The following is a 27,116-nucleotide window of genomic DNA, read 5'->3' as shown; positions in this document are numbered from 1 at the left end:
GGCCTGGGGCTTTGTTTTTAGTAAGGCTTTTAATTGTTGTCAGAATTTCTGCTTTTGTTATCGGCTTGGTTAAGAGATCTGATTGGTCTGTTGTTAATTGTGGAAATTGTTGGTTGAAAAAGGGGTGGGTGTTTACTAAAGTTGGTGGCTTGTAAATATTTTTATAGTAGTTGAAAGTTATGTCTAGGAGTTCACGGGTTTTTGTAAAGGGCAGAAGATGGTCGTCGTATAGTTCGAGGATTTCCGTGGGCTCGGTTTTTGATTTCAAAAGGGAATATATGTAGCTGTCCGGGGCGTTGGTATATGTTGTGGAAAGTATTGTTTGCAGAATTTTGTTTTTGGTATGAGATCTGTGTAAATTGTACAGTTGTTTTTTAAGGTTGAAATATTTCTGGGTCAATTGTTGATTTAGATTTCCTTGTAAGTTTAATTTTGCCTCTTCAAGTTGTAGTTCTAGTTTATTTCTCATATCGGTAAAATTATTTGAGTGCTTTTTGGCGAATTTGATATTGGCATTTTTTATAAAACTCTTAATTTTAGTCCACGTATTTGTTATTTCTGTTGTGTTGTCGTTCAGGTGTGGTATGGTATGTGATATGTAATGTGTAAAAGATGGGTCCAGATAGATTTTGATGTTATTTCGCCAAGTGCCTTGGCCCTTGTTTGTTTTTTGTGCTGAGCTGAGAGTTAGATCTGCTGTGACAAAATCATGGTCGGAAAGGCAGCATGGTATTATGTTGTGGGATATTGTTTTAATTTGGTTTGATGTATATATTCTATCTATTCTTGATTGACTGGTTAAACTGGTATACGTATATTGTTTTATTTTTGGTTGGAGTTTCCTTAATGCATCAGCTATAGAAAGGGTTTCGCAAAATCGAAAGAACGAATGATTGTTAGTTTTGTTGATAATTGGTGGGTTGAGATCGAGTTTGAAGTTTTCAATGTTATTAAAATCACCAGCTACAATTGTGGGGTATTGCGATGAAACCAGGTGAAAGATAGAGTTAAAATAGTTGGTATTTTCAGTCAAGTTTTTGTAATGACCGGAGCAAGGTGCATAAATGTTGACTATGTGAAAGGTGTGGGTATACGTATCTATATCGATACTTATTGTGCGGCCGTCTGGAGTAAGATTAACGTTTTTGGCTATTAAATTATTTGTGTTTATTAGAATTGCAACGCCCCCACGAGCGATGGTAGATGTGGGGGAGGAGGAGAAAAAGGATTTGCCAGCCTTCCATTCGTTGGACCAGAGCTGTTCAAGATGGTGGTGGGAGTGAGTTTCCTGCAGTAGTATTATGGAATTTTGGGTCTGAGAAAGGCTGGCAAAAAGGGCTTGGCGTTTTACGGGGTCGCCAAGCCCGTTGCAGTTCAAGGAGGTAATTTTTAACATCGACGTCATCCAGGTGTGTATTTAAAAAAGATTATTTTCGATTTATGGAAAGTAGGTAGGTAAGGTTTTGGTAATTTGTTGTTGTGTAAAATTGGGTTTATTTTGTGCCTTTGGTTGTGAAATTTAGCGTTGGTTTGATTTTTGCGATTATGGGTTGGTTTTAACTGTGGGTTCCAGGTGTTAAGCATATTATACATAAAACGAATGAAAGCAATATAAATTAGAAAAATCATTATATTAAAGTTTAAGGTTACGAGAAATGTTAAAAAGGTACCGTTTGGTTTGCTTGGGGTCCTTCCGGGGTGGAGTCTTGATCGTCGGATGAGGTTGAACATTCTAATGTGAGATTATGTTCATGATGGTATTGTTCTATGGTTCTTCTTTCTTCGTCGGTTATAAATACACAAGAGTCTATGGTTGTTAGTTTTGATGTTGATAGTTGGTGAGATGGTGTAGAATGGTGAAAGAGTGGTCGTTTAGGCGGCGGTCCGGAGGCTTGAGAAGATCCACTGCTGATCATTGATTGCTCAGCTTGGTGTGGTTTTACGGGTTGGTTGTTGTTTTCTTTCACGATTTTTTGTTGTGGTGTGTTGACTTTATTCGATGCTTGTTGTTGGGTGTCTGCATTTTGTGGTACTTTTGGGGTTCTTTGTCCAAAATAGTAAACTGGAAAGTGGTAGCCTTGAATTTTGAAAAATGTAGGGATTTTTACTTGCTTTAGGAGGTCACCGTTTACATAAAAGAAACGTTTTCCTGTAAGGATACCGTTTGGGTCTCGTTGTCTATGCACCTTTGTAACTGGCAGATTGTAAGTTTGTAAAAAAATTTCTATAATCGGTTCATCTGTGTATCGGCCTGGTATATCTTGCACCGTTATGGGTACGAAGTCCTGTTTCCAGAGCTTGCAGTAGCTGACATTTTGCCACGTTTTATTATCAATTAAGTTGTTGACATTGGCTTCCAGTTTTTTAGCATTTTGCCTGTTGTTCATTGTGATAATAGCTAGGCCGTTGAATTTGCAGAATAGACTTTCAAGATGTGTGGGTTCAAATTTTAGGTTTTTAATTTCGTTGATAAGCCAATTTCGAGGTCTCATTTCAGTGAATTTTATCAACACATCTGTTTCGTGGTCACAGACGAATTGGTTTTGGTTTGGAACGGTTGAAGGTTTTGTTGTAATTTGGGCGTAAGTTGGTTGATTGTTGGCGGTTTTTGATGTTGAAGGATAGTTTTCTTCATTATTTTTTGGGGAGGGGTTTCATTGTTGATGTAGTGGTATTGGGTTTGGTTGTCGTAGGTTTTTTGAGAATGTTTTGTTCTTGGTGGTATTACAGGCCTAGTTGGAGTATGGGTTGGAGTTGGGTTAAGCGGTGAAGTGTTTAGGGTATCTGCTACTGCTTGGTTGTTTTTCGCAGCATTTCTGTTTCTTTTCGCCATTTTGGCAGTGGGGATGTATAATCTGGGTTGAGGGGTCTTCAGAAAAATATACTCCTATTTGTGGTGCTTGTTTTTTTTCAGAAATTAAGTAGTAATCCAAAGATTCTGTAGAACTCTTTGTTAACTTTCACTGAACTAAGACTGACAGACAAAAATCGGGCAGAACTTCGCGATCTAATTATATGCTGCTTTTCTTCGTCTGTTGGGCTGTCACGAAAGCCCGGCCACTGCTATGACGCGTTATAAATAGCTCGCTGTCGAACCGAAACGAAACGACGCGAACGGAGCGATCGGCCTGGCGGCGGCTTTTGCTGGCGAATCTGTGCTAAGGCGCGAGCACGTTTCTTGCTGCGGCGCGGCCGCGCGACCTCGGACGGAGCTCGGCAGCGGCTCGAAACGAGCGTCTTCGGCCGCCGCAGCCCCCCGTCGCGTCGCCGTGCGCGTGGTGGCCGAGCTTCGCTCGCGGTCGGTCGCCGAACCTCGGCAAAACGCTGCCGGGCCGCGTTTTGGCGAGTTTGCTCGCCTCGTTCGGCCCGTTCGGCGAGCGACGGGCCCGCGCCGCCGCCTTTCGTCGCCTTGGCGCCTCGCAGGAACCGCGGCGCGCCCAAGGGCGCAGGTCTGGCCGTCGTGGGGCGTAGCCGTCCCGTCGTTTTGCGAGCTCGCGCGGCCGCCGAAAGCACTCGAGCGACCGGGGCCCGAGCGAAATTTCGATCTTCTCGCCGCTATTTGCGAACGAGCGAACAACAACAACAACAACTTTGTCTGATAATAAAAATATTAATAAACGTGTTTTTCGATGGGGCCCGCGAACGGGCGTGGTGGCTTTTCTCTTTCGAGCACGAGGGGTGGCTCTGAAAAGAGCCGTTTCGCTGTTTTTTTTTTCGTCGTCGTCGAAAAACTACTTCGAGCTGGTGTATTTGGTCACGGCCTTGGTGCCCTCCGACACGGCGTGCTTGGCCAGTTCGCCGGGCAAGAGCAGTCGCACGGCGGTCTGGATTTCGCGGCTGCTGATCGTGTGCCGCTTGTTGTAGGTTGCCAGGCGCGAGCCCTCGGACGCGATTCGCTCGAAGATGTCGTTCACGAACGAGTTCATGATGCTCATCGCCTTGCTGGAGATGCCGGTGTCGGGGTGCACCTGCTTGAGCACCTTGTAAATGTAGATGCTGAAGCTCTCCTTTCGGCGGGCGCGTCGCTTCTTTTTGTTTTCGGCCGGCGCGGCCTTCTTGACTGCCTTCTTCGTGCCTTTTGATGCTGCCATCGTGCTGTCGCGGTTGTGGTGGGTTTGCGAGCTGAGTGTGGCGGCTGGTCGGCGCGCTCGCTTTTAAAACCGCCGCTATGCAAATGAGCACTCGAAGCGCCGGCCAATCGCAGGCGCGCGAGCCGTTCGAGCGACTCGGCAACGGCCAATCGGCGTTCCGCCGCCTTCGCCACGGGGGGCTTTCCCTTATGCAAATTGGCCATCGAAACGGGCGCCAATCGCAGTCTAGCGAGTTGCGGCGCTCGCCACGCGATTGGTCGACGCGCGCGCTAACTGCAGCGCATACGAAACAACGGGGGGCTTTCCCTTATGCAAATTGGCCATCGAAACGGGCACCAATCGCAGTCGAGCGAGTTGCGGCGCGCGCCGCGCGATTGGTCGACGACCGGTCGGCGCGCGCAAAACTGCAGCATATATAAAGCGACTCGAGCGGCGACGGCCTCACAGTCTTACTTTGAAGCACCAACCGCAACTACGAATCAACATGTCAGGACGAGGTAAAGGAAACGCCGGAGGCAAAGCGAAGGCAAAGCCGAAGAGCCGCTCGTCGCGCGCGGGCCTGCAGTTCCCCGTCGGCCGCGTGCATCGACTTCTCCGCCAGGGTCACTACTCGGAGCGCGTCGGCGCCGGCGCGCCTGTCTACATGGTCGCCGTGCTCGAGTACTTGAGCGCCGAGGTGTTGGAATTGGCCGGCAACGCCGCGCGAGACAACAAGAAAACCCGAATCATCCCGCGCCACTTGCAGCTGGCCATTCGCAACGACGAGGAACTCAACAAGCTGCTCGGCGGCGTCACGATCGCTCAGAGCGGCGTGCTGCCCAACATCCAGGCCGTGCTTTTGCCCAAAAAGACCTCGAAGAAGGCCTGAGCAACGACGACGGCGCGAACGAAAAAACTCGAAACGGCTCTTTTCAGAGCCACCCGAACAGAATTGCAGAGAGATGCCCGGACTTCGAATGTTTTCGTCGTCATTTTGCGCCGCGCCCTCGTTGCCAATTTTCGGCAAACACACGTGCGCGAACCAACCGCCGCTCCTCGCTGTGTCGCAGCCAGTGGGGGGTTTCCCTCTTTTTTCGCGACCTGCTAGCTTTCTCGAAACGAGGCCGAGAGCGCGAGTCGCTTCGGCGGCAAAAGAACGTCGCGCTGGCCGATCGGCGCGCCTCTTTCTCTCTTGCCTGTCGCAGCCAGTGGGGGGTTTCCCTCTTTTGCCCGACCGGCTAGCTTTCTCGAAACGAGGCCGAGAGCGCGGGTCGCTTCGGCGGCAAAAGAACGTCGCACGGCCGATCGCGCGGCGCCGGCCGACGTTACTCGGAACTCTTTCTTGTTGAACGGGTGGCTCTGAAAAGAGCCGTTTGTGTGGTGCGGCACGCTGCTGCGTTCGCCTAGGCCCTCTCGCCTCGAATTCGCCTGGCCAGCTGGATGTCTTTCGGCATGATGGTCACGCGCTTGGCGTGGATCGCGCACAAGTTGGTGTCCTCGAACAGACCGACGAGGTAAGCTTCGCTGGCCTCCTGCAGGGCCATCACGGCGCTGCCCTGAAAGCGGAGGTCGGTCTTGAAGTCCTGCGCGATTTCGCGCACGAGTCGCTGGAAGGGCAGCTTGCGAATGAGCAGCTCGGTCGACTTCTGGTAACGCCTGATCTCGCGCAGCGCGACTGTCCCCGGTCGATAACGGTGGGGCTTCTTGACGCCGCCCGTGGCCGGCGCACTTTTGCGGGCGGCCTTGGTGGCGAGCTGCTTGCGAGGCGCCTTGCCTCCTGTCGACTTTCGAGCTGTCTGCTTGGTTCTTGCCATTTCTTTGCTTTTTGCTTGGTCTGCTTGTTTACTGCGACGACGTTCCACTGAAACTGATGTCGTCGCTCGGTTCGAAGCGCCTTTTATACTGCCACTGCGTCGCTTGCCGTTGGTCGAAGAATTGGCGCGCCGGCGCGCGGCCAATGAGCGCGCTCCGCTGAGCGCCAATGAAACGGCGCCGAGCGAGGCCGGGAAGGCGAGTCGATTCGGCGGCGAAAAAAACATCGCCCGGCGTGCCGGTCTAAGTAACTCTCTCTTGCGTTAAACGGGTGGCCCTGAAAAGGGCCGATTGTGTTGCTGTCGCCTGCGTGGCCCGCCGCCTAACCGCCGAAGCCGTACAGCGTTCGCCCATGGCGCTTCAAAGCGTAGACGACGTCGAGCGCGGTTACGGTCTTCCGTTTTGCATGTTCGGTGTAGGTGACCGCGTCGCGAATCACGTTCTCGAGAAAGACCTTGAGCACGCCGCGAGTCTCTTCGTAGATAAGGCCGGAGATTCGTTTGACGCCGCCCCGTCGAGCGAGACGCCTGATCGCGGGCTTCGTGATACCCTGGATGTTGTCGCGCAGAACCTTGCGATGTCGTTTCGCGCCCCCCTTTCCCAAGCCTTTTCCGCCTTTGCCTCGTCCTGACATGTTGCTGATAAGTGAGTGAGTTGTTGTTGCTGCTTCGCTGTCCGCTGAAGAATGTGCTCGACTTCGGCCGGCGCGCGCCTTTATACGGGCCGAGTCGGACGCGAGCGAAACGCGAAAGCGCGCTTTGGCGCATTTTCACCGCCGCGACCAATCGGCGTGCAGCGCGCGCACCCCGCTCGTTTCGTGCTTCGCCGCGGGGCGCCGAACGTCGAAGGGCGGTCGATCGCGAGCGACGCCGCCCGGCCACCTGCCGGCTTCGTAATTACCCCGACCCCGGGAATCTCTCTCGACTGAAACAACGGGTGGCCCTGAAAAGAGCCGTTGTGTGAGGGCGCGCCAGACGGGCGCAACGCCGCGCCGGCTACTTCTTGCTGGCCTTTTTCGCCGTCGTCGACTTTTTCGCGGCGACCTTCTTCACGGCGGGCTTCTTCGGCTTCGGCTTGGCGGCCGCGAGCTTCTTGGCCGCCGTCGTGGCCTTTTTCGCGGCGGGCTTCTTGGCTGCCTTTTTCGGCGTGGCCTTCTTCGAGGCGGCGGGCGCCGACTTCTTGGCCGCGGCCCGCTTGTTTTTGGACGGCGTGCCGGTCTTCTTCTGGCCGGCCGCGGGCTTCTTCTTCTTCGCTGCTGCGGCGGCGGCCGGCTTTTTAGCGGCGGCGGCGGCGGGCTTCTTCTTCTTCTCGGCGACGGGAAGCTTGAAAGAGCCGGACGCGCCCGTGCCCTTGGTCTGCGCGAGAGTCTTGTCGGCGGTCATTCGCTTGACGGCGGCGGTGACGTTGCGGCTGGCCGTGCCGTCCTTTACGTCGTAGTTGCTCCGTATGTAGCTGACGATGGCCTGGCGAGACGTGCCGCGTTTGTTCTTGGTCGCGGCCACGGCGGCGGCGACCATGACCCGGTAGGTGGGGTGCGCCGGCGGCGCGGCCTTCGGCGTCTTCTTGGCTTTGCCGGCGGACTGTTGCTGTTGCTGTTGGGCTGTCATGTTGGTTGGTCTTCGTTCGATTTCGCTTTTCGCTATGAAAGCCCGGCCACTGCTATGACGCGTTATAAATAGCTCGCTGTCGAACCGAAACGAAACGACGCGAACGGAGCGATCGGCCTGGCGGCGGCTTTTGCTGGCGAATCTGTGCTAAGGCGCGAGCACGTTTCTTGCTGCGGCGCGGCCGCGCGACCTCGGACGGAGCTCGGCAGCGGCTCGAAACGAGCGTCTTCGGCCGCCGCAGCCCCCCGTCGCGTCGCCGTGCGCGTGGTGGCCGAGCTTCGCTCGCGGTCGGTCGCCGAACCTCGGCAAAACGTTGCCGGGCCGCGTTTTGGCGAGTTTGCTCGCCTCGTTCGGCCCGTTCGGCGAGCGACGGGCCCGCGCCGCCGTCTTTCGTCGCCTTGGCGCCTCGCAGGAACCGCGGCGCGCCCAAGGGCGCAGGTCTGGCCGTCGTGGGGCGTAGCCGTCCCGTCGTTTTGCGAGCTCGCGCGGCCGCCGAAAGCACTCGAGCGACCGGGGCCCGAGCGAAATTTCGATCTTCTCGCCGCTATTTGCGAACGAGCGAACAACAACAACAACAACAACTTTGTCTGATAATAAAAATATTAATAAACGTGTTTTTCGATGGGGCCCGCGAACGGGCGTGGTGGCTTTTCTCTTTCGAGCACGAGGGGTGGCTCTGAAAAGAGCCGTTTCGCTGTTTTTTTTTTCGTCGTCGTCGAAAAACTACTTCGAGCTGGTGTATTTGGTCACGGCCTTGGTGCCCTCCGACACGGCGTGCTTGGCCAGTTCGCCGGGCAAGAGCAGTCGCACGGCGGTCTGGATTTCGCGGCTGCTGATCGTGTGCCGCTTGTTGTAGGTTGCCAGGCGCGAGCCCTCGGACGCGATTCGCTCGAAGATGTCGTTCACGAACGAGTTCATGATGCTCATCGCCTTGCTGGAGATGCCGGTGTCGGGGTGCACCTGCTTGAGCACCTTGTAAATGTAGATGCTGAAGCTCTCCTTTCGGCGGGCGCGTCGCTTCTTTTTGTTTTCGGCCGGCGCGGCCTTCTTGACTGCCTTCTTCGTGCCTTTTGATGCTGCCATCGTGTTGTCGCGGTTGTGGTGGGTTTGCTAATATATGTTTCTATTCTTAACTTGTAGTTTTTTTACCTTCGTCTTTGCTGGTTGGATGGTGAAATTTTTGCAATGCTGCTGTACATGATTTTGCTATATTAATGATACCAGTATCCACAAAGTCAACTAGCATCAACAATACAGCTGCAACATGTTTACATGTACCATGGGGACCCTGACCTGCTGGGCAATCACAATCAGTGTTTTCTATTTCTCCTGACTCACTTATTTTAATTTTATAGCAATAAGTAACATTTTTTTTCATTGCAGCCTGAATTAACCCACTAGAATAAACTGATTGCTGTGTATAAAATATACTACATGCTTTTACTTTCTAGTAGCAGCTTTCCCTTTTGTAGTAATTTCAGATCACTGTTACTTGTGCTGTCTAAAGCACCTCGGTATACAAAATAGGCTTTGATAAATGAATGTTTTATTTGTGGAATTATATGGCGATCCAACACACACAGACTTCTGAAAGGTTCTGTGGGCCAGCTAACAATCAAGTTTTTTGGAATGGTAACTTCCACAGAAAAGTTGTTGTTACGGTCATAGTCTTTAAGTCTAAAATATTGAATATTTCGTATAAATATTAGCGTTTAGTGGTTAAATGTAACATTAAAGAAATGATTAGAAACTTGAAAATATATCAAATTTGGAAAGCACGAAGTTGATGGCGGGCTTATTAAGATCGGCCTTTTAGTAGCTAAGCTAGCTGGGCTAGATAATTTGTTTCATAACTAACCTATTAATTAAATCGATTTTTCTTCCCGTGACTTTAGCTCCCCGCTTGGCCAATTGTATTTTTAACTCGGCAACCGTTTTCTCTTCATAATTCATTTTTTAAAAGTTATGATATTAAATAAATATATGTTTTACCTTTGGCGTCGCTCGTAACTATAAACCGTAGGACCGAGGTCTAGCGCCATTAGCGGTAAACGCGTACATGAATCAACCCCATTGTAAACTTGTTAATTTAGACCTAAGTTACCTCTCCTCCTCACTTTCTTCTTTCCTTTTCATGTTTTCTTCTCTAAAATTTTTTTATTTAATTGTTAAATTAATGAAATATTTAAATATAATATTTGCAGTTACCCTAATTTTTTCATCTTCTCTCCTCTTTCCTTCCACCCACCCGACCTTCTTCCTCTTTTCCCCCAGCCCTTATCCTCCCATTCCCCCTCCTCTCCTCGCCAAACCCATTTTCCTCTTCCTCCACCCCGACCCCTTCTTCCACCACCTTGACCACTATAATTTTTGTAATTTGATTTTTAAAAATGTGTAAAGTAAATAAATTGACTATTCCTTTTTTTTAATAAGGTATTTTAACAAGCTATATAACATATTAAAATTTGTTTCTTACCTCCCTTCCCCTCCCCCATATTGGTTGAAAGTAAAATTTATTTATATAATCTTTTTATTTTTTTTTTAAACCTTTTAATTCTTTCTCAACCAACAGTGGAGGGCAGGCATAATCGATTATTTTCCAGGAAAACTCAACACATCAACAGTGGAGGGCAGGCATAATCGATTATTTTCCAGGAAAACTCAACACATCAACAGTGGAGGGTCGGCATAATCGATTATTTTCCAGGAAAACTCAACACATCAACAGTGGAGGGTCGGCACAATCCTTATCTAAGAAAACATCAACATTACAACACTCATCATCAAAAACACTTTATTTATAATTTAAAAAAGTTCTTCTAATTTTCAACTTGGAAAACAATTCTATGACATTTTTATTAAAATCAGGTGTGGCTGAAATGACATCTTTGTGAATGGATAAGACTGCTAAAGCATTTAACCTATCTTGGCTCATGGTGTTTCTTGAAAATGTTTTAATTCGTTTTAAAGTACTAAAACACCTCTCAGATTCTGCAGTTGCAATTGGAGTAGTTAAAACTATTCCTGTAACCTTACTAACTTCAGAAAAAGTATTCAAAAGTGAACCTTTTATCAGAAATGAATTCAAACCCACAACTGATTTAATGTTTTCAAAGCTGTTGTTAGTGTACAACACTTTAAGTTCGTTGGCCAGCTTTAAACTATCTATCATGGGGTAACCCAGTACCAACTGTTTAACCAAGTTAACTGGAAATATGTTTTTAAACCTTTTAAACAAACATGGATTAACTAATGAGAACGACTCAAATTGTTTTATGTTGCTAAATCGATTAATAATTTCAACAATTATTATATCACAGGCTTCTTTTGCATTTGCGCACAGCAATCTTGAAGAAGTAGCAACCCTTTGGCGTTTTGACAACTCTGGACAAAATTCCATACTAGGTTCCACAAGTTTTCCACGAATATCATTAATAACCTTCTGAAATGAATCAATAGCAAAGGCAACATTCACCCCAGTCGATTCTCTTGACTGCAGAATATTATACAATATATCTGTATGGTGAAAGACATCATTGAAAAACTTCAAAAAGTAAAGAAATGTGGGATCTTTTAAAAGTTGTGTCAATCCAATACATCCTTGTGTTGAAGTTATGTCCCAGTGTGTTTCATTAAGAATCTTTTCAAAAGTTGCTAAAAGATTCTCCTTATTATTTAAAACACTTTGGACAGCTCGAGATTGAAAATTCCATCTTGTTTCACATGGTCTTGGAAGTCGTTTTTCACAAACTGATCGTAACACATCTGAACGTTTCGGAGACATAGAAAAAAAGGTAGAGAATCCAGACAAGTTGGCAAAAAACAACTTAATGCTTTTAATACTTTGACATGCATGATTTAGTATCAGGTTTAGTTGGTGAGCATAACAGTGCACAAATTTGGCATGGGGAAAACATTCCTGCATTTTTTTTTGAACGCCATTTTTTTTCCCACTCATAACAGATGCACCATCATATGTCTGGGCAATAAGCTTTTCTTTTAGATGAAAAGGTTGAAGTGCATGTTTTAAAAGGGAGGTCATACCATCAGCAGTACGATCATTAGCTTCGTAATATGACAGAAACCGTTCAACAGGATAGCCATCCACTACAAATCTAAGAAGTACTGCAAATTGTGATCGATTGGCAATATCAGTTGTCTCATCTGCTTGAACAGCAACAAAATCAGCATTACCTATGTCATTCTCTAATGTATTTCTATATACAGTAAACATGCAATCTAAAAGTTCATTTTGGATTGTTTTGGATGTGTATTTATTTACTGTGGCACTTTCCAAATGCTCTTTTAAAACGTTATCCGATTTTGCTATTTACTGCAATAAATCCAAAAATATGCCTCGGTTAAAGGAACCTTCTGATTCATCATGTCCTCGCATACCTATTTCATGTACTCCACAAAATTTTAAACAGTTAACAATGAGGTCGAGAATGTGTCTATTCTTTTTAACAATTTCATTGTGCCTCTCAACAGATAAGCTGTGTCCTACACTGATCTGTGACTGAATATCTACTGTTCCTAGTAGGCTATATGAAAGTGCATTGGTAATGTGCATTTTTGAACTCTCATGTCGCTTTATTTTTTCTGAAATATGTTTTATATCTTTAAAACCTTCCTTTGACCAAGTAACTTCTTTTTCTTCACCTTTTCGAAACAAAAGGCAGTAAAAGCAAAATAAACTTTTTTTTTCCTCGCTTACAGTAAGCCATTCCTTTCTCGAAAACCACTGAACATTAAACTTTCGGTTTTGCTTAGGGCCTGTACTTTTTATTTCAATAGATTTTGGCTGATGAGGTCCAAGGCGCTTCAAGTCTAACTTTGCCTCAAAACTCAAAGGAAAACTTTTCAGAATACAATCAACCTGGTTCATGGTTTATGGTATCCACAAAAATAGTCGAAATATTACTAAGAAATCACAAACTTGTTCTTATCAGTCTTATACCAAATTACAACTAAGCAAAATACTTGCTATTTTCTGTTTAAATAATGCTTGCTAAAATGATAAAAAAAATAATAGCCAACAAACTATTTTAGTACACAGTTTGGTTTTTTCAAGTTTTCCACAATTAGATATTTTTTTATATATGGCAAAACTCTAATCTGCTAATCATGGCGTTCGCCGTTTGGGCTGACTGGCTGGATATGGCGTGGGCAGGCAGAATAAACTCTGCACTTTACTTCGACTGCCAATCAATAAATAAATAACATTTGGCTAAAAACACTACCAAAATTCAATTAAAATTAACAAATTTATACATTTTTTTACTAAAAAAACGTATGCGGAATTAGCCTAAAATGACTGTTTCCGCAAGACATGTGCACGCCCTTTCTAAAACTTGTGCGACGACCTTTCATACAAAAATCCAATGATTATTTTTATTTGTTAACTTAAAAATATTATTTAGGGACTTATTACCTCCAGAGAAAATCATAAAATACCCAAATTATGTTTTAATTATTTTATATTTTAATTACTAAGTAAATTGAACGTCAAATTTAAAAAAATCACAAAGCTAAAATTGTCAAATTATTTGGCAACTTTATGGTTGGCTTAGCCCCACTTTTTGATTCAAGTTGTCAACTTTTTTTTAAATTTCGGAATCATGAAGGCAAAAACAGCGTTAAAATATTTTTTATTTGACAGCCCGTGGGGCTAATTTTGGTTTAGCTCTCACATGTTTACGCTACGTTTTTCAAAAATTTTGGCGTATTTCGTGGTCAAAATAGGCGCTAATTTTTAATATTTTTAATAATTTTAGCAAAAAACATTGCCGAAAAAACAAATATTATTCAAAATAAAATAAATTATAATTAAAAAAAAACATGTTAAAAAGTGGGGGTTTTAGCCCCATTAGCTACATAGACGAGCCGCCACTGCTAGTGATCAAGTTAATAATGTTATTATTGACGATGTTGTTGTGTGCGATCATGTAAAACATATAGGAGGGTGCAACAAATGCTTAATTTTTCTTTTTACGGCAATGCTTGAATTTTAAACCGCACACGTTTGTTATTTTTTAATAGATTTGTTTTAAATTGCCAGTTGGAATATTATTTATTGTAATTACACAATAAATAATTTGATGATTAATTTTTGACCTAAACAATACTCGAATTTTAATCTCCTTAATATAACCTAAGGGCTTCGATTTAAAGATAGAACAAAACATCATAAACTTAACCACAAAAGCAAGCCAGCAAAAAAATTAAAACAAATTTCGTTAAATTTTCAGATTGCTTTTTTCCTAACGATAATGTTAAGTGATTTAGCTATATACAAATACAAGTTTTTATTTAACGGCATCGCTGGCTTTTAATTCCTTATAAGGTAGATGTTGTTATTGGTTATCGCAAATCCTCATTAATAATTCGTTGATTAGTAATAGCTTAAACACAATATAAATTAATCAATTTTTATATGGTTCGTTTGTTGAGTGGAACTTGAGATAGATTTGTATCGGGTTGTTTATACTAATAATTAAATTTGTAGCATTTTGTGACTTTGAAAGTTTTTTTATGATTAGGTTTTTTAACAGTATTTTTATGATTAAATTTATTTTTTGATAGTTAATAATGCGTTAATAAAAAAATTTACAGAATTTTATTTGTTGTTTTTTAATTGCTTTGTTTTTGGTAATATGACATAAGGTCGCCAACTTTAAATAGTAAACAAAACCACAAAAAGCAAGCTAGCTGTAATTTAAGTTTGACAAATTTCTTTATATTTGCAGATTGCCTTTTTCTACCTGTTTTAACATTCATAAGCAAATGCTGTTGAGCTGGTATGGCATATAGATGACTAGGCCAAAGTGGTTATGACATATAAGATACCTTTCATTAAATAACAATATTGTAGTTTATGGTTTACTTGTATTTAATGGTTCTTGAAAAAAACTTAAACCATAAGATACAAGAAAGAATTAGCAAGGACTGTAAAGTACATAAGGGAATAAGCAAGAACCACGAAGTACAAGAGGGAATTAGCAATGACCTTATACACAAGGGAGAACTAGTGAGGGTCTTAAAGTATGCAAAAGAATAAGTGTTAAATGCCCTCTCTTCTAGTGCTAAGTGGCCATGCACTGAGGGTATTTAGCATAAGACTATTTGTACTGATTGAACTATTCTTGCTTTATTAAAGTTGACCCCGCTTTTAGTCGCACACATGAATGAACAATTTTATTTCGTTCACACACAAACACATTCGTTCATTGACAGTTTCTACAAAAAATAAATCAGCTATAGTCAATAATGCTATAGAAAAATAAGCGATCACAATATAACTAATTGTTACCACATAATAAAAACATAATACAGAGAATATCGAAGTCAAAACACATCTTACCGACACGTTTAGCAAGCCACTTATACATTGGATACAAAGGTCAACTTGTGTAATCGTGGTTAATTCAAGCAATCTGTAATTAGCAATTGAAAAGGTAAGGTAAAGAAAAAGGCTGTAATAGCAAAGCCCTATTAGGCACATTAACAATAAAAGGCATAAATACCTAATAAATGGCAGATATTGGCTCATGAAAATATACGGCACAGACGATAAAACTACCCAATAAGTTCCTGATAAAGGTAAAAGAGACATTTAGTACAAAACATAAACACAAAATAACTTAATAATAATGCAAAATGTAATTACCCGAAAATTCACAAGCCCGAATTATGGATCAAAAAACGTACGTATCAGTTCACTACTCCAAATAGTTTCACAGTAGGAAAAGTAGTAATTACATATAACACTTTAAATCGCTTTTAAATAGCCCATCAGTCTAGATTCACAACGATAAAAATAATAGCCATGAAATTACGGTAAGTATTAAAAAACCTTTCAATCAAGTCAAACGCACGGCTGATTATCAAACCTCAGGGTTGCCAAATGTAACAAATATAAAACGCATATTTAACAATAATCAAGGGCCTTTAAGTAAATTAGCATATTAGCGAGGACTGTAAAGTACTACAATTTGTTTAACAATTATTTAAGTTCACTTTACTAAAGAATTATTTTTTTGTGTAATTTTTTATCATCAATGTAGGAAGGTTAACTTTCAGACCTCAACATAGCGTAACAACCATTATTCCAACCCAGTCTCGAGTTGCCTTCGGCAGTTATTTAACAAAAAATGCAATAAAGATTAACATAAAATAGATATTGATACATTTTAAAATAATAGTGTTAAATAAAAAAGTTTTAAGTTCAGTTGAATTCCAAATTGGTGGTGATGCTTATTGTTAATTAGCAGACCGTACATTATTTTAATAATTTACTTTGTAGGTTAATTTAACTTTGCAAACTTGCCTGTTTGGTAATTTAATTTTGAAAGTATAAATATATTCCCTAACCCTGACCTTCTACCCACTATAGCATCCGCCCAAATGATTATGAACATGTTGACTGAAAACGACATCTTACTAAAATATTAGTTCAACATTTTTTTAGTAATTGATGTGGCTTTTCCTAGGGGAGAGTTAGGGTATACTGTGATCAATGGAAAAAGTTTAAACTTGCAGCGTGATGTAGCGGTAACAACACTTGCTACAACTCATGAAGTCTTAGGTTCAATCCCTACTGCTTTCATGCCGTAGCGCCCTTAGGTAAACGGTATGAACACTTGCTAAGCCAGCACTTAATTATCAGGCAATTTTAATCTATATAACATTTCAAACTGCAAAAAGCAAGTCGAGACTAAGGAGTAAATGATGTTACTCTATGTTTAGGTTATAAAATTAGTCTTCTCACATTAAGGATAAAGATATATACAAAAAGGAGTTTTGTCTGTAAAATGGCAGTATCAGCCATATAAACTATTAAAATAATAAAGAAGCTTAGTGTCAATTAAGTCTGAAAAGGAATTTCCTAGGACTGTGAAGTACAAGAGAGAGTCCACATAGTACAAAACTGTTTGGCAAGGCCCGTAAACTACATATGATTTAAGTTAATTAAAAATTAAACCAAACAAAATTAAAAAAATATAAGGATTTATTAAATAAAACCTAAACCTAAATTTAACGTTGTATAATTTGTGATAAGAATTTAAACTTAACTAAAACTAGCTTGTTAATATTTAATTTAACTGGGTTTCGAATTAAACATTCCTTCTTTGATTGTTGTAAAAATGAGTTTAAAATTAATATTAATTTTGTGTTTCTGGTTATGCTTAGCTGCATCCGTAAAAAAAAAATTTGTTTAACCGTAAGCCCCAATGGCCCCGCTTTTATGAGGTCAGCAGAGCATGGGGGGCCAGGCAAGCTTGAGCAACTTGGGGAGAAGGGTGAACAGGATTTAATTGGCCCCATAGGTCCCAAGGGTTCAGTTGGGGCTACTGGAGAGTGTTCTTGCGAAGGGGAAATTGTGTCGGAGATGAAAAAGATCCTTCCCCAAATAAAAGGTATCTTGGTTACTTTAATAAAAACTATTTAAAAATAATTAACTTTAAAAAGGTATTTTTAAAGTCTAAAAGGGTATTTTTAAAGTCTTTATTGTATTATAAAGTCTTTATTGTATTATTTAGTCTTTATTGTATTATTTTTTTATTGAAATTTATTTCAAAGAATTTAGATACACCAAACTTTATCTATATTGTCCACTGATCTCCATTATATCTAAAACAAAAAAATCAGTTTAAAATTATTATTGAACGCTGTCGTTAAAAAATATGTTTTAAACTGCCGGTTAATATGTTGATAACCTGCCGGTTAATATGTTGATAAAGTAGATTAAAATTTTTTACATTGTGAAATTTAATAACAAAAATCAAAAAAATCAAAAAAAATATTTAAATAAACAACTTTTGCATGTTATTAAAAACCATAACCCAACTTGTTCTTTTTCATTTAAAAGTCACATGCTACCAGTTTTAAATAAAAGCTGGCATTATAAATAATTTGATTAAACCTTTTTTATTAGGAATCTAAAAAATGTATATATTATTTGTGTAAAAGCACTCATAGTTAGTTCATGTGGGCTTGGATTAAAAGATGGGAGAATACCGGGTACTGACATCACAGCTAGTTCTTATGTCAACAAATTCTACTTACCACATACAGCAAGATTAGATGCTCATACCTATGGTTGGGCACCTAGTCGGGGTGAGTTGTTGGAATTTTTTTCTATCTTATAATGAAGTTTCACAACCTTTAAATAGTGGTGTAGGTTATTCTAAATGTTTTTATAAGCTTTATATATCAAATATAATGGTGATGGGGTGGTTTATAAATTTTAAGTTATGGATTGTTATTTTGGCTTTACCACAGATAGCCTTTAGACTATTTATTAAGGAAATTGTTTAAAGTTTTATATTGTACATACAGATAATATAAAAAAAATACTTGATTACACTAAACGCGCAATACTAATTAAAATCAAACATTAAATTTTTAAATCGGCGCATCTGGCCATCAGGCCAGACTAAACTCCTGATAAGTCTAAACTTTGTGGTTAACTGCTATAATTAAGAAGCGTTCGAGAGAGAGTTTTTTTTAATAATAAAAATGCAGGCTTATTTACCCAGAAGGTAGGGTAATTATAACAACAAGGTGGCGTTGGAAAAGTTATACGAGTCGTCCTTTTCTTGGTTTGTTTTATTGCGATGACGTTTTAGCACTGGACTGGAGAGGTTAGAAGTCTAATTGTTGACATTGTTTCAATGAATTGTGTTATTTGGTCTGTTAAATTGCATTGTTTATGGCCTGACCGGTTAAACGTCGTCATTTTATGTAAACTTCTTGACGCCCGAACCATCCTTGAAGATAATATACATCGGCTCGGCGAACTCGTATGAACTTAACACGATGGGAAGCGGTTAAGAATTAGGCGCTTGCCACAGTGGAAAATAAACATTAACATTGTTTTATTTAAATTATTAGCCTGGGTTGGGCAATGGATCCAAATTGACCTCAAGACATCAACTCAAGTGACAGGAGTTGTGACACAGGGAAATTACATAAAATATCATTGGATCACCAGCTTTAAGATATCTTATGGGTCCAGTACATTAAATATGCAGTTTATCCAAAATAATGAAAATGATCTGGTAAGCTTAATAGGGAAATAAATAAAATTTGGCTTACTTTTTAATTTGATTTACTTTTTAATTTGATTTTTTTATTTAAAAAATCAAGTTAAATTTTTTTTTTCAAAGATATATATTTTTGTGGAATTGTTTTATAAATATTTACTAATTAATTGTTTTGGGCTGTGTGTTTACAAGCTAGATGACAATAGCCAAGCAAACCATTGTTCAAACAATCAACATTATAATCGTTATGTAATGTCATAGATTGTCGCAAGTTAAATGGAAAGCGATAAACAACGCCATTTTTAAACTTAAATTTTAAAGATTAATTAATACTTTTAATAAAAGCTACTTTGATATAATTGCGTTAAATAACGTATTTGTTAATGATTACCCCATTGTTTTAAGTTTTTTCTATAAGCTGGTAAAAAAACACAAACAATAATAAAACGAGATCATTAAAATTTAATATTTTAGTGGTTATCATATTAAACCTATTTCTTATTAAACCAAACCCTTTATAAAGATATTCTTGGGCAACGAAGATAAGTTTAACAACTTTCCTCAACCTATAAGTGCTCGCTACGTTCGATTGTACCCACAAACCTGGCATAGTTTTCCATTTCTTCGCATGGAGCTTTTATCCTGCTAGTTATCACAATATTTCTATTTTGCAAATATTTTTTATTTGTTAATTGTCACTCTATAGCTATGTGATGTATTATTTAAACTTATAAACTAATTAATATCTTTATAATTATTAATAAATATTTTGTGTGAAAATCCTGTAAATATATTTAAATGCTACACCTAGAAACCAAACCAAAATTCCAAATTTAATTGTAAAAAATATTAGAACTATTATGGCTGTAGTAGTTGGGTTTATTAAATGTTTTAATAAACATAATGTATCAAAGTCTATAATTGTAATATTCTTTAAAAGCACATCATGTTTAGGTTTCAGTAGTTTTATTGTAAATATGTTTTACAAGGTTAGCCTGTGTTTTAAAAGCAAGCCAAAGTTACTGTAAAGGGGCGTTTACAACTGGCGTAACATAACTTAACTCAACGCACAAATGCTAATGTTAAATAAATACAATTTTTTTAGGCGTACGCCAAAAAAGATGAGTTCATCTTCGCTGAAAATTTGCTCTGGCACGCGTTTCCAGCGCAACCCGGTAAAACTTTAATTGTTGTTATGGCAACAATTTAAGCAGACGACAATACGTTAGTGGCTTCGTTAGGCCATACTAGTTTTTAGTCCATAAAAAAACGTTCTGTTGCAGTTATTAAAAGTTTTTTTGTTATTGCAGGTGTCACGTTTAGTTGACATTTGTGTTTTATATATAACTATGTTTTGTTTCAAGACCATGTGTGTCATTGTGAGTAGCTTTTTTAGTAGCTAGTAGCCTACAAAAAGTCTAGTGGTGTGTATGGACCTACTTGTATCCTAAAACATTTTCTATTTTAAAAGCACCTTAATACATTTTAGGCTAATATAAACATGGGTAACTTAGAAAAAACTAGTTTAATACACGAAAAGGTTATTGAGGAGGTAAAAAATCATCCATGTTTGTTCGACCAGCACCTGCAAGGGTACAGCAATCGCAGGCTAAAAAACAATGCCTGGAAGTCGGTGGCAGAGTCCTTACCCAGGTTTTATAGCTGTTTATTAAGTAGCTTATAAATTATTTGTATCCTCGGACGTATTTCGCACCCACGTCATTTGTCCCAGACTTTTCGGCCAGTCTAAGGCTGCGTTTTCACATAGGCACAGAGCTAGGTTTTTGGCACCAGAAACGAAAACTAAGCCCAGTGTGAACGACAAAATCAGGTTTCGCACCAGGTTTCACAACGCGTAAAATGAGCGGTTTTCATGCCTGGTTTAGGGTATGAAATCCCAGTGTAAACGCTTAAGTTATGAAAACATACTAGTTGTAAGTGTAAACGAAAAAACTTTTTTATTCACGCGTTGTTGTTTATGTAGCCACTTTTTTAAATATTATAAAATTTGTAGAAAGAGGTATTAAAAATGTCATAGAATTTATACAAATTGGTTTGTTAGTAAACAAAGGCAATTTTATAAGTATAACATGCAATATGTTGTTATCACGCAGCTATTTCATTTTAATATTTTATTGCAAGTTTTGACTAATCTACCTTTAACATGGCTGATAGTAGGGGAGTTATATGGAAAGCAGAGGAAATTTCGTTATTAATTCAAGCCTGGGGAACAGAGAAAATTCAACTTATGATTTCCAGTGCCAAAAGTCATAAGGAAGTGTTTAAAAGTGTTGCTGAAAGCATACCAAACAGGGATTATATTGCTTGTCAGAAGAAAATTTAGTAGTTAAAACGAGATTATATTAGGTATAAAAACCTATGCAATAAAACAGGTCAATCTGGAGATCTTTCAATGCCAAACTTAATTGCTAGGCACTATGAAAAACTGGATCAAATCCTTAGTGACAGCCAATAACTCAACCTGTGGTTCTTGAATCCTGCAATGCTTCAGGTGAACATCATTTTTAAATATTTATGTAATTTTATCTGAAATTATTTAATTTTAAAACTATTCGCAGATTTTATTGTATCTGATGAAAGTTTTAATGAGTTATTCAATGTTTCTGGTCTATCAAATGCTGGAAGTGAAGAAAGTATTCCAAAAACACCACCGCCAAACAAGAAAAAGGTTTCAATATTAAAAAAATTGATTTTTAGTGTTAGTTATAAAATTTTTTAAAAAGGTAAAATTAACCGTAAAAAAGTAACCATAAAGACATAACTCAGCAAGGTCATTTTTACTTGTTCTTAGTTGGAAAAAAGTCGTAGATGGCATGAGTAACTTACTTACACAGTTGTTTCAAAGCCAGGAAAGGGCAGAAAATGATGGATGAATTTCCAGGTTTGATAACTTTGCAGTTACCTACTTATTAATTACCTGGAAGATGTAAACATACTAGTTTCACATTTTTTAGGAAAAGCAACTATAAAAAAAAGGGAGCATGAAAAAAAGTTTTGAAGCTTTTAACTAGGTAAATTTACTGTTCTATTTGTAATTTAGGTAGCCTTCTGCTCTAGTTTAAAATAGTAGGCTAATTGTAATTCAAGTTAGTAAACCTATCTTATATGAGTAATCAAGTAAAGGAAAATAGTCCTTTTACTTTAGTTAATACATCATCTTCATTTGAAGAAGAATATAAGCCTAGGTCTAAAAGAACTTATAGAAGTTTTACAGAATTGTAATCATGCTTTTTATTTTAACAAATAAACTGTTTTAAAGCATTTCTTATGCAAATGCCTTGTGTTGTGTTGCTAGCATCCAAATGAATCGAGTTTGTGTCGTTACCCAATTGATTAGTTTCAGAATTATCAAGCAGGAGAACATCATTATTTTTTTCACATATATTGTGAATTGTTACGCAAGCAATTTTTATTGCATTAATAGGGCCAGCATCACTTCTTTTTAAAATACAGCGCCATCTCTGTTTTAGTCGACCAAAGGATTGTTCAATAACTCTTCTTGCACAACAAAATATCTGTATAACACAATAAGATAAAATTATCAATAAAAATAACTAGGCTAACATAACAGTATTTACTCTTTTTTACACAAGTAACTTGTTGCAAATGAAGCTGTGTGATAAAAATATTCTACTTTATTACCTGTTGTTCACTGGGATCAGATGAAAGATCTGGAAATGGTTTAAGGAGCCAATTTTTAAGTGGAAAGCACTATCTCCAATTATGTAATAGGGTACATGGACCCCAAAAATAGAAGTAGAAGTCCAATTTAAAATGTTTAATATATACATATTTATTTACGAAGAGGTTTATACCGTTTATGGTGCCTTTTTCAAGAGCGCTACAGCATAAGAGCAGTGGGGATTAAACCCACGACCTTATAGTGATGGAGCAAGTGTTCTTACCACTACACCACGCTGCCATTTGCTAACCAAAAGTTTTAGTAGAAATAATATTATCTTTAAAAAATTTATGATTATACAATTCTTGTGTTTTTTTGGTATTTAAAGTCGTGTGTAAGAATATTATAAAAATTAAATAATATATTACTAATTTTAAGTGTTGGTCCAATCATTGGCATTGTAATTGCTGGAATTGCGGTTGTAACAGGAATAATCAATCAATCATTTTTGATTATATGGGGCTGTACTGCGGCTTATCGAAATACTGGCCGGGTGAACACAACCGAGGCAGAAATTAAATCTTGCTTTTTGTTGGGTAAAACCAAACTTTTTTTATATATATTTTTATTCTTGATGTAGGAAAGTCGAATGCGCGACTTAAACATAAAGTAACAACTGTTACTCCGACCCAGCCTATGGCCTTTGACAATTTGAGATATTTTAGATTATAATTGCCCGATAATCATGGTGCTGATTATGTGCTGGCTCGGCAGGAATTTACCGTTATAGCACCTTACTCGCTACAGCAAGAGAGCGGTGGGGATTAAACCCACGGCCTCATGTGGTGTTGCAAGTTATCTTACCACTGCACCACACCTCGAAGCCAACTTCGTGACAACTCCTACGCACTAACGCATTTTTCGTATTATTTTTTTTTTTGCATTTTAGTACAACAGCCAGTGGTATCTTATGTAAATCCACAGCCTCCTGCATATGTTCAGTGCAACGCCCAGCAACCTGATTCAGTACAGTATACCAACCCTGCCGCGTACCAGCCCCCTTCTTATGGAAATTCTCAGTCAACGTAAACTAATGATTATTAGGTTGCTTTTTTTTCTTGAAATTTTGCAATATAATCCCTGTTTGGTATGCTTTCAGCAACACTTTTAAACACTTCCTTATGACTTTTGGCACTGGAAATCATAAGTTAAATTTTCTCTGTTCCCCAGGCTTGAATTAATAACGAAATTTCCTCTGCTTTCCATATAACTCCCCTACTAACAGCCATGTTAAAGGTAGATTAGTCAAAACTTGCAATAAAATATTAAAATGAAATAGCTGCGGTGATAACAACATGTTGCATGTTATACTTATAAAATTGCCTTTGTTTACTAACAAACCACTTTGTATAAATTCTATGACATTTTTAATACCTCTTTCTACAAATTTTATAATATTTAAAAAAGTGGCTACATAAACAACAACGCGTGAATAAAAAAGTTTTTTCGTTTATACTTACAACTAGTATGTTTTCATAACTTGAGCGTTTACACTGGGATTTCATACCCTAAACCAGGCATGAAAACCGTTCATTTTACGCGTTGTGAAACCTGGTGCGTGTAGCGAATTATTTATTTAAATTATTAAAAACATTCTTTAGTGGTTAGTTGATACAAGAATATAAAATTCTGGCTAAATCTTACGGAAATAAACTTTGAATTTAAGTAATGTCTAAATCCATGTTTATTGAGTGGCGTCCGTTCAGCAGAACGAAATTGCCTAACTGTTTTTAAAACGAACATTTGCATTTAATAAAAAGCAGAAATGAATCGTTGGAAAAATAATTCAATACTAGAGAAACGAGGTTAGAGTTCCCATGTGAAAAGAGTTGTTAAATAACCCGCAAATTCGATAAACAAGTTATAGTTAAAAGCATTGGAACTCATTATTTAAATAGGGAGGAAAAATACGTCAAAGCTTGTCAGCAAATAAATAACAATTCCATTTCAAATCAACATCAAAAACTGTTTGTTTATAAAATTAAAAGTTAGCTTATGTGGATTTATCCAAAATAAGCTACATCAACCCAACTCAAAGTAGAGCCCGGGGTAATCAAAAATAAGAAAACACAACCGCTACTCTTCGATACGCGTCTTAATTCTCACAAGCGTAAATTTGTAAATAAGCGTTTATTGTTTGATGACTGTATTTCTCGCACATTCGAACTTTCATGAGGTAGGTGATTGCGACGATCGACGATTAAAAGGGACTTGGCCTCTGTGGGCATTATAGACATATTGGCCTCGTTTGGGCACTTCGGAAAAATAATCGGCCTTTTGTGGGCATCATAGGCATAAGATAACTTATTAAAAGGAAAAACGAAGAATCGAATCCCATGTCAAAAGCAAACCTCAGATTTTAAAAACAAGTTTAAGATTAAAAGACATATCAAAATAGGAGTTAATATAAGGTTTTGATGAAATCAAGAAACGATAACAAAAATAATTCCCACCAAATGTGAAATAGTTAAATTTAATTGTTTTTAATGTGAATGAAAGGTTAGCTTATGCACAATAAGCTACAGTGCGAAACCTGATTATGTCGTTCACACTGGGCTTAGTTTTCGTTTCTGGTGCCGAAAACCTAGCTCTGTGCCTATGTGAAAACGCAGCCTTAGACTGGCCGAAAAGTCTGGGACAAATGACGTGGGTGCGAAATACGTGGACTCTGCCACCGACTTCCAGGCATTGTTTTTTAGCCTGCGATTGCTGTACCTTGCAGGTGCTGGTCGAACAAACATGGATGATTTTTTACCTCCTCAATAACCTTTTCGTGTATTAAACTAGTTGTTTCTAAGTTACCCATGTTTATATTAGCCTAAAATGTATTAAGGTGCTTTTAAAATAGAAAATGTTTTAGGATACAAGTAGGTCCATACACACCATTAGACTTTTTGTAGGCTACTCGCTACTAACAAAGCTACTCACAATGACACACATGGTCTTGAAACAAAACATTGTTATATATAAAAAACAAATGTCAACTAAACGTGACACCTGCAATAACAAAAAAACTTTTAATAACTGCAAACAGAACGTTTTTTATGGACTAAAAACTAGTATGGCCTAACGAAGCCACTAACGTATTGTCGTCTGCTTAAATTGTTGCCATAACAACAATTAAAGTTTTACCGGGTTGTGCTGGAAACGCGTGCCAGAGCAAATTTTCAGCGAAGATGAACTCATCTTTTTTGGCGTACGCCAAAAAAATTGTATTTATTTAGCATTTGTGCGTTAAGTTATGTTACGCCAGTTGTAAACGCCCCTTTACAGTAACTTTGGCTTGCTTTTAAAACACAGGTTAACCTTGTAAAACATATTTACATTAAAACTACTGAAACCTAAACATGATGTGCTTTTAAAGAATATTACAATTATAGACTTTGATACATTATGTTTATTAACACATTTAATAAACCCAACTACTACAGCCATAATAGTTCTAATATTTTTTACAATTAAATTTGGAATTTTGGTTTGGTTTCTATGTGTAGCATTTAAATATATTTACAGGATTTTCACACAAAATATTTATTAATAATTATAAAGATATTAATTAGTTTATAAGTTTAAATAATACATCACATAGCTATAGAGTGACAATTAACAAATAAAAAATATTTGCAAAATAGAAATATTGTGATAACTAGCACGATAAAAGCTCCATGCGAAGAAATGGAAAACTATGCCAGGTTTGTGGGTACAATCGAACATAGCGAACACTTATAGGTTGAGGAAAGTTGTTGAACTTGTAACCATTTCTATCTTCGTTACCCAAGAATATCTTTATAAAGGGTTTGGTTTAATAAGAAATAGGTTAAATATAATGGGTATAATATGACAACCACTAAAATATTAAATTTTAATGATCTCGTTTTATTATTGTTTGTGTTTTTTACCAGCTTATAGAAGAAACTTAAAACAATGGGGTAATCATCATCAAATATATTATTTAACGCAATTATATCAAAGTAGCTTTTATTAAAAGTATTAATCTTTAAAATTTAAGTTTAAAAATGGCGTTGTTTATCGCTTTCCATTTAACTTAACGTTAAAAACAACCAATCATAAAATTATGCAACAATCTATGACATTACATAACGATTATAATGTTGATTGTTTGAACAATGGTTTGCTTGGCTATTGTCATCTAGCTTGTAAACACACAGCCCAAAACAATTTATTAGTAAATATTTATAAAACAATTCCACAAAAATATATATCTTTGAAAAAAAAAATTTAACTTGATTTTTTAACATAAAAAATAAAGTTTTTTAAATAAAAAAATCAAATTAAAAAGTAAGCCAAATCTTATTTATTCTCCTATTAAGCTTACCAGATCATTTTCATTATTTTGGATAAACTGCATATTTAACGTACTGGACCCATAAGATATCTTAAAGCTGGTGATCCAATGATATTTTATGTAATTTCCCTGTGTCACAACTCCTGTCACTTGAGGTCAATTTGGATCCATTGCCCAACCCAGGCTAATAATTTAAATAAAACAATGTTAATGTTTATTTTCCACTTTGGCAAGCGCCTAATTCTTAACCGCTTCCCATCGTGTTAAGTTTATACGAGTTCGCCGAGCCGATGTATATTATCTTCAAGGATGGTTCGGGCGTCAAGAAGTTTACAGCAAATGACGACGTTTAACCGGTCAGGCCATAAACAATGCAATTTAACAGACCAAATAACACAATTCATTGAAACAATGTCAACAATTAGACTTCTAACCTCTCCAGTCCAGTGCTAAAACGTCATCGCAATAAAACAAACCAAGAAAAGGACGACTCGTATAACTTTTCCAACGCCACCTTGTTGTTATAATTACCCTACCTTCTGGGTAAATAAGCCTGCATTTTTATTATTA

General features: G+C 38.9%; 8 protein-coding genes and 1 long non-coding RNA gene across 9 annotated transcripts; 2 read left to right on the top strand and 7 right to left on the bottom strand.

Moving 5' to 3' along the window:
• Nucleotides 1-3,731: 3,731 nt before the first annotated feature.
• LOC145760423 (histone H2B.1-like) lies at nt 3,732-4,091 on the bottom strand. The gene has a single exon (XM_082574309.1). The coding sequence runs from the start codon at nt 4,089-4,091 to the stop codon at nt 3,732-3,734; it is 360 nt and encodes a 119-aa protein (XP_082430435.1).
• Nucleotides 4,092-4,575: 484 nt separating this feature from the next.
• Nucleotides 4,576-4,959, top strand: LOC145760184 (histone H2A-like). Its single transcript, XM_082574061.1, has one exon. The coding sequence runs from the start codon at nt 4,576-4,578 to the stop codon at nt 4,957-4,959; it is 384 nt and encodes a 127-aa protein (XP_082430187.1).
• Nucleotides 4,960-5,473: 514 nt separating this feature from the next.
• LOC145759120 (histone H3) lies at nt 5,474-5,884 on the bottom strand. The gene has a single exon (XM_082572874.1). It carries the CDS (start codon nt 5,882-5,884, stop codon nt 5,474-5,476), a length of 411 nt encoding a protein of 136 aa, XP_082429000.1.
• A 320-nt stretch (nt 5,885-6,204) lies between these two features.
• On the bottom strand, nt 6,205-6,516 carry LOC145760183 (histone H4-like). The gene has a single exon (XM_082574060.1). The coding sequence runs from the start codon at nt 6,514-6,516 to the stop codon at nt 6,205-6,207; it is 312 nt and encodes a 103-aa protein (XP_082430186.1).
• Nucleotides 6,517-6,877: 361 nt separating this feature from the next.
• On the bottom strand, nt 6,878-7,489 carry LOC145760181 (uncharacterized). The gene has a single exon (XM_082574059.1). It carries the CDS (start codon nt 7,487-7,489, stop codon nt 6,878-6,880), a length of 612 nt encoding a protein of 203 aa, XP_082430185.1.
• A 723-nt stretch (nt 7,490-8,212) lies between these two features.
• On the bottom strand, nt 8,213-8,572 carry LOC145760416 (histone H2B.1-like). The gene has a single exon (XM_082574303.1). The coding sequence runs from the start codon at nt 8,570-8,572 to the stop codon at nt 8,213-8,215; it is 360 nt and encodes a 119-aa protein (XP_082430429.1).
• A 1,711-nt stretch (nt 8,573-10,283) lies between these two features.
• LOC145760180 (zinc finger MYM-type protein 1-like) lies at nt 10,284-12,377 on the bottom strand. The gene is made up of 2 exons (XM_082574058.1): nt 11,824-12,377; nt 10,284-11,706 (listed from the first exon to the last, which is right to left on the bottom strand). The coding sequence occupies exons 1-2, from the start codon at nt 12,375-12,377 to the stop codon at nt 10,284-10,286; spliced, it is 1,977 nt and encodes a 658-aa protein (XP_082430184.1).
• Nucleotides 12,378-14,684: 2,307 nt separating this feature from the next.
• Nucleotides 14,685-15,327, bottom strand: LOC145760047 (uncharacterized). The gene is made up of 3 exons (XR_014286570.1): nt 15,159-15,327; nt 15,016-15,082; nt 14,685-14,925 (listed from the first exon to the last, which is right to left on the bottom strand). It is a non-coding gene; the product is annotated as an uncharacterized LOC145760047 (long non-coding RNA).
• A 1,409-nt stretch (nt 15,328-16,736) lies between these two features.
• On the top strand, nt 16,737-19,186 carry LOC145760179 (lactadherin-like). Its single transcript, XM_082574057.1, has 4 exons — nt 16,737-16,908; nt 17,462-17,608; nt 18,386-18,552; nt 19,061-19,186. The coding sequence occupies exons 1-4, from the start codon at nt 16,737-16,739 to the stop codon at nt 19,184-19,186; spliced, it is 612 nt and encodes a 203-aa protein (XP_082430183.1).
• Nucleotides 19,187-27,116: the final 7,930 nt, after the last annotated feature.

Source organism: Corella eumyota, chromosome 7, assembly GCF_963082875.1.
Source record: "Corella eumyota chromosome 7, kaCorEumy4.1, whole genome shotgun sequence".
NCBI classification, from domain to species: domain Eukaryota; kingdom Metazoa; phylum Chordata; class Ascidiacea; order Phlebobranchia; family Corellidae; genus Corella; species Corella eumyota.
The sequence above is the reverse complement of the archived record's forward strand: the minus strand, read 5'-3'. Positions and strand labels throughout refer to the sequence as shown.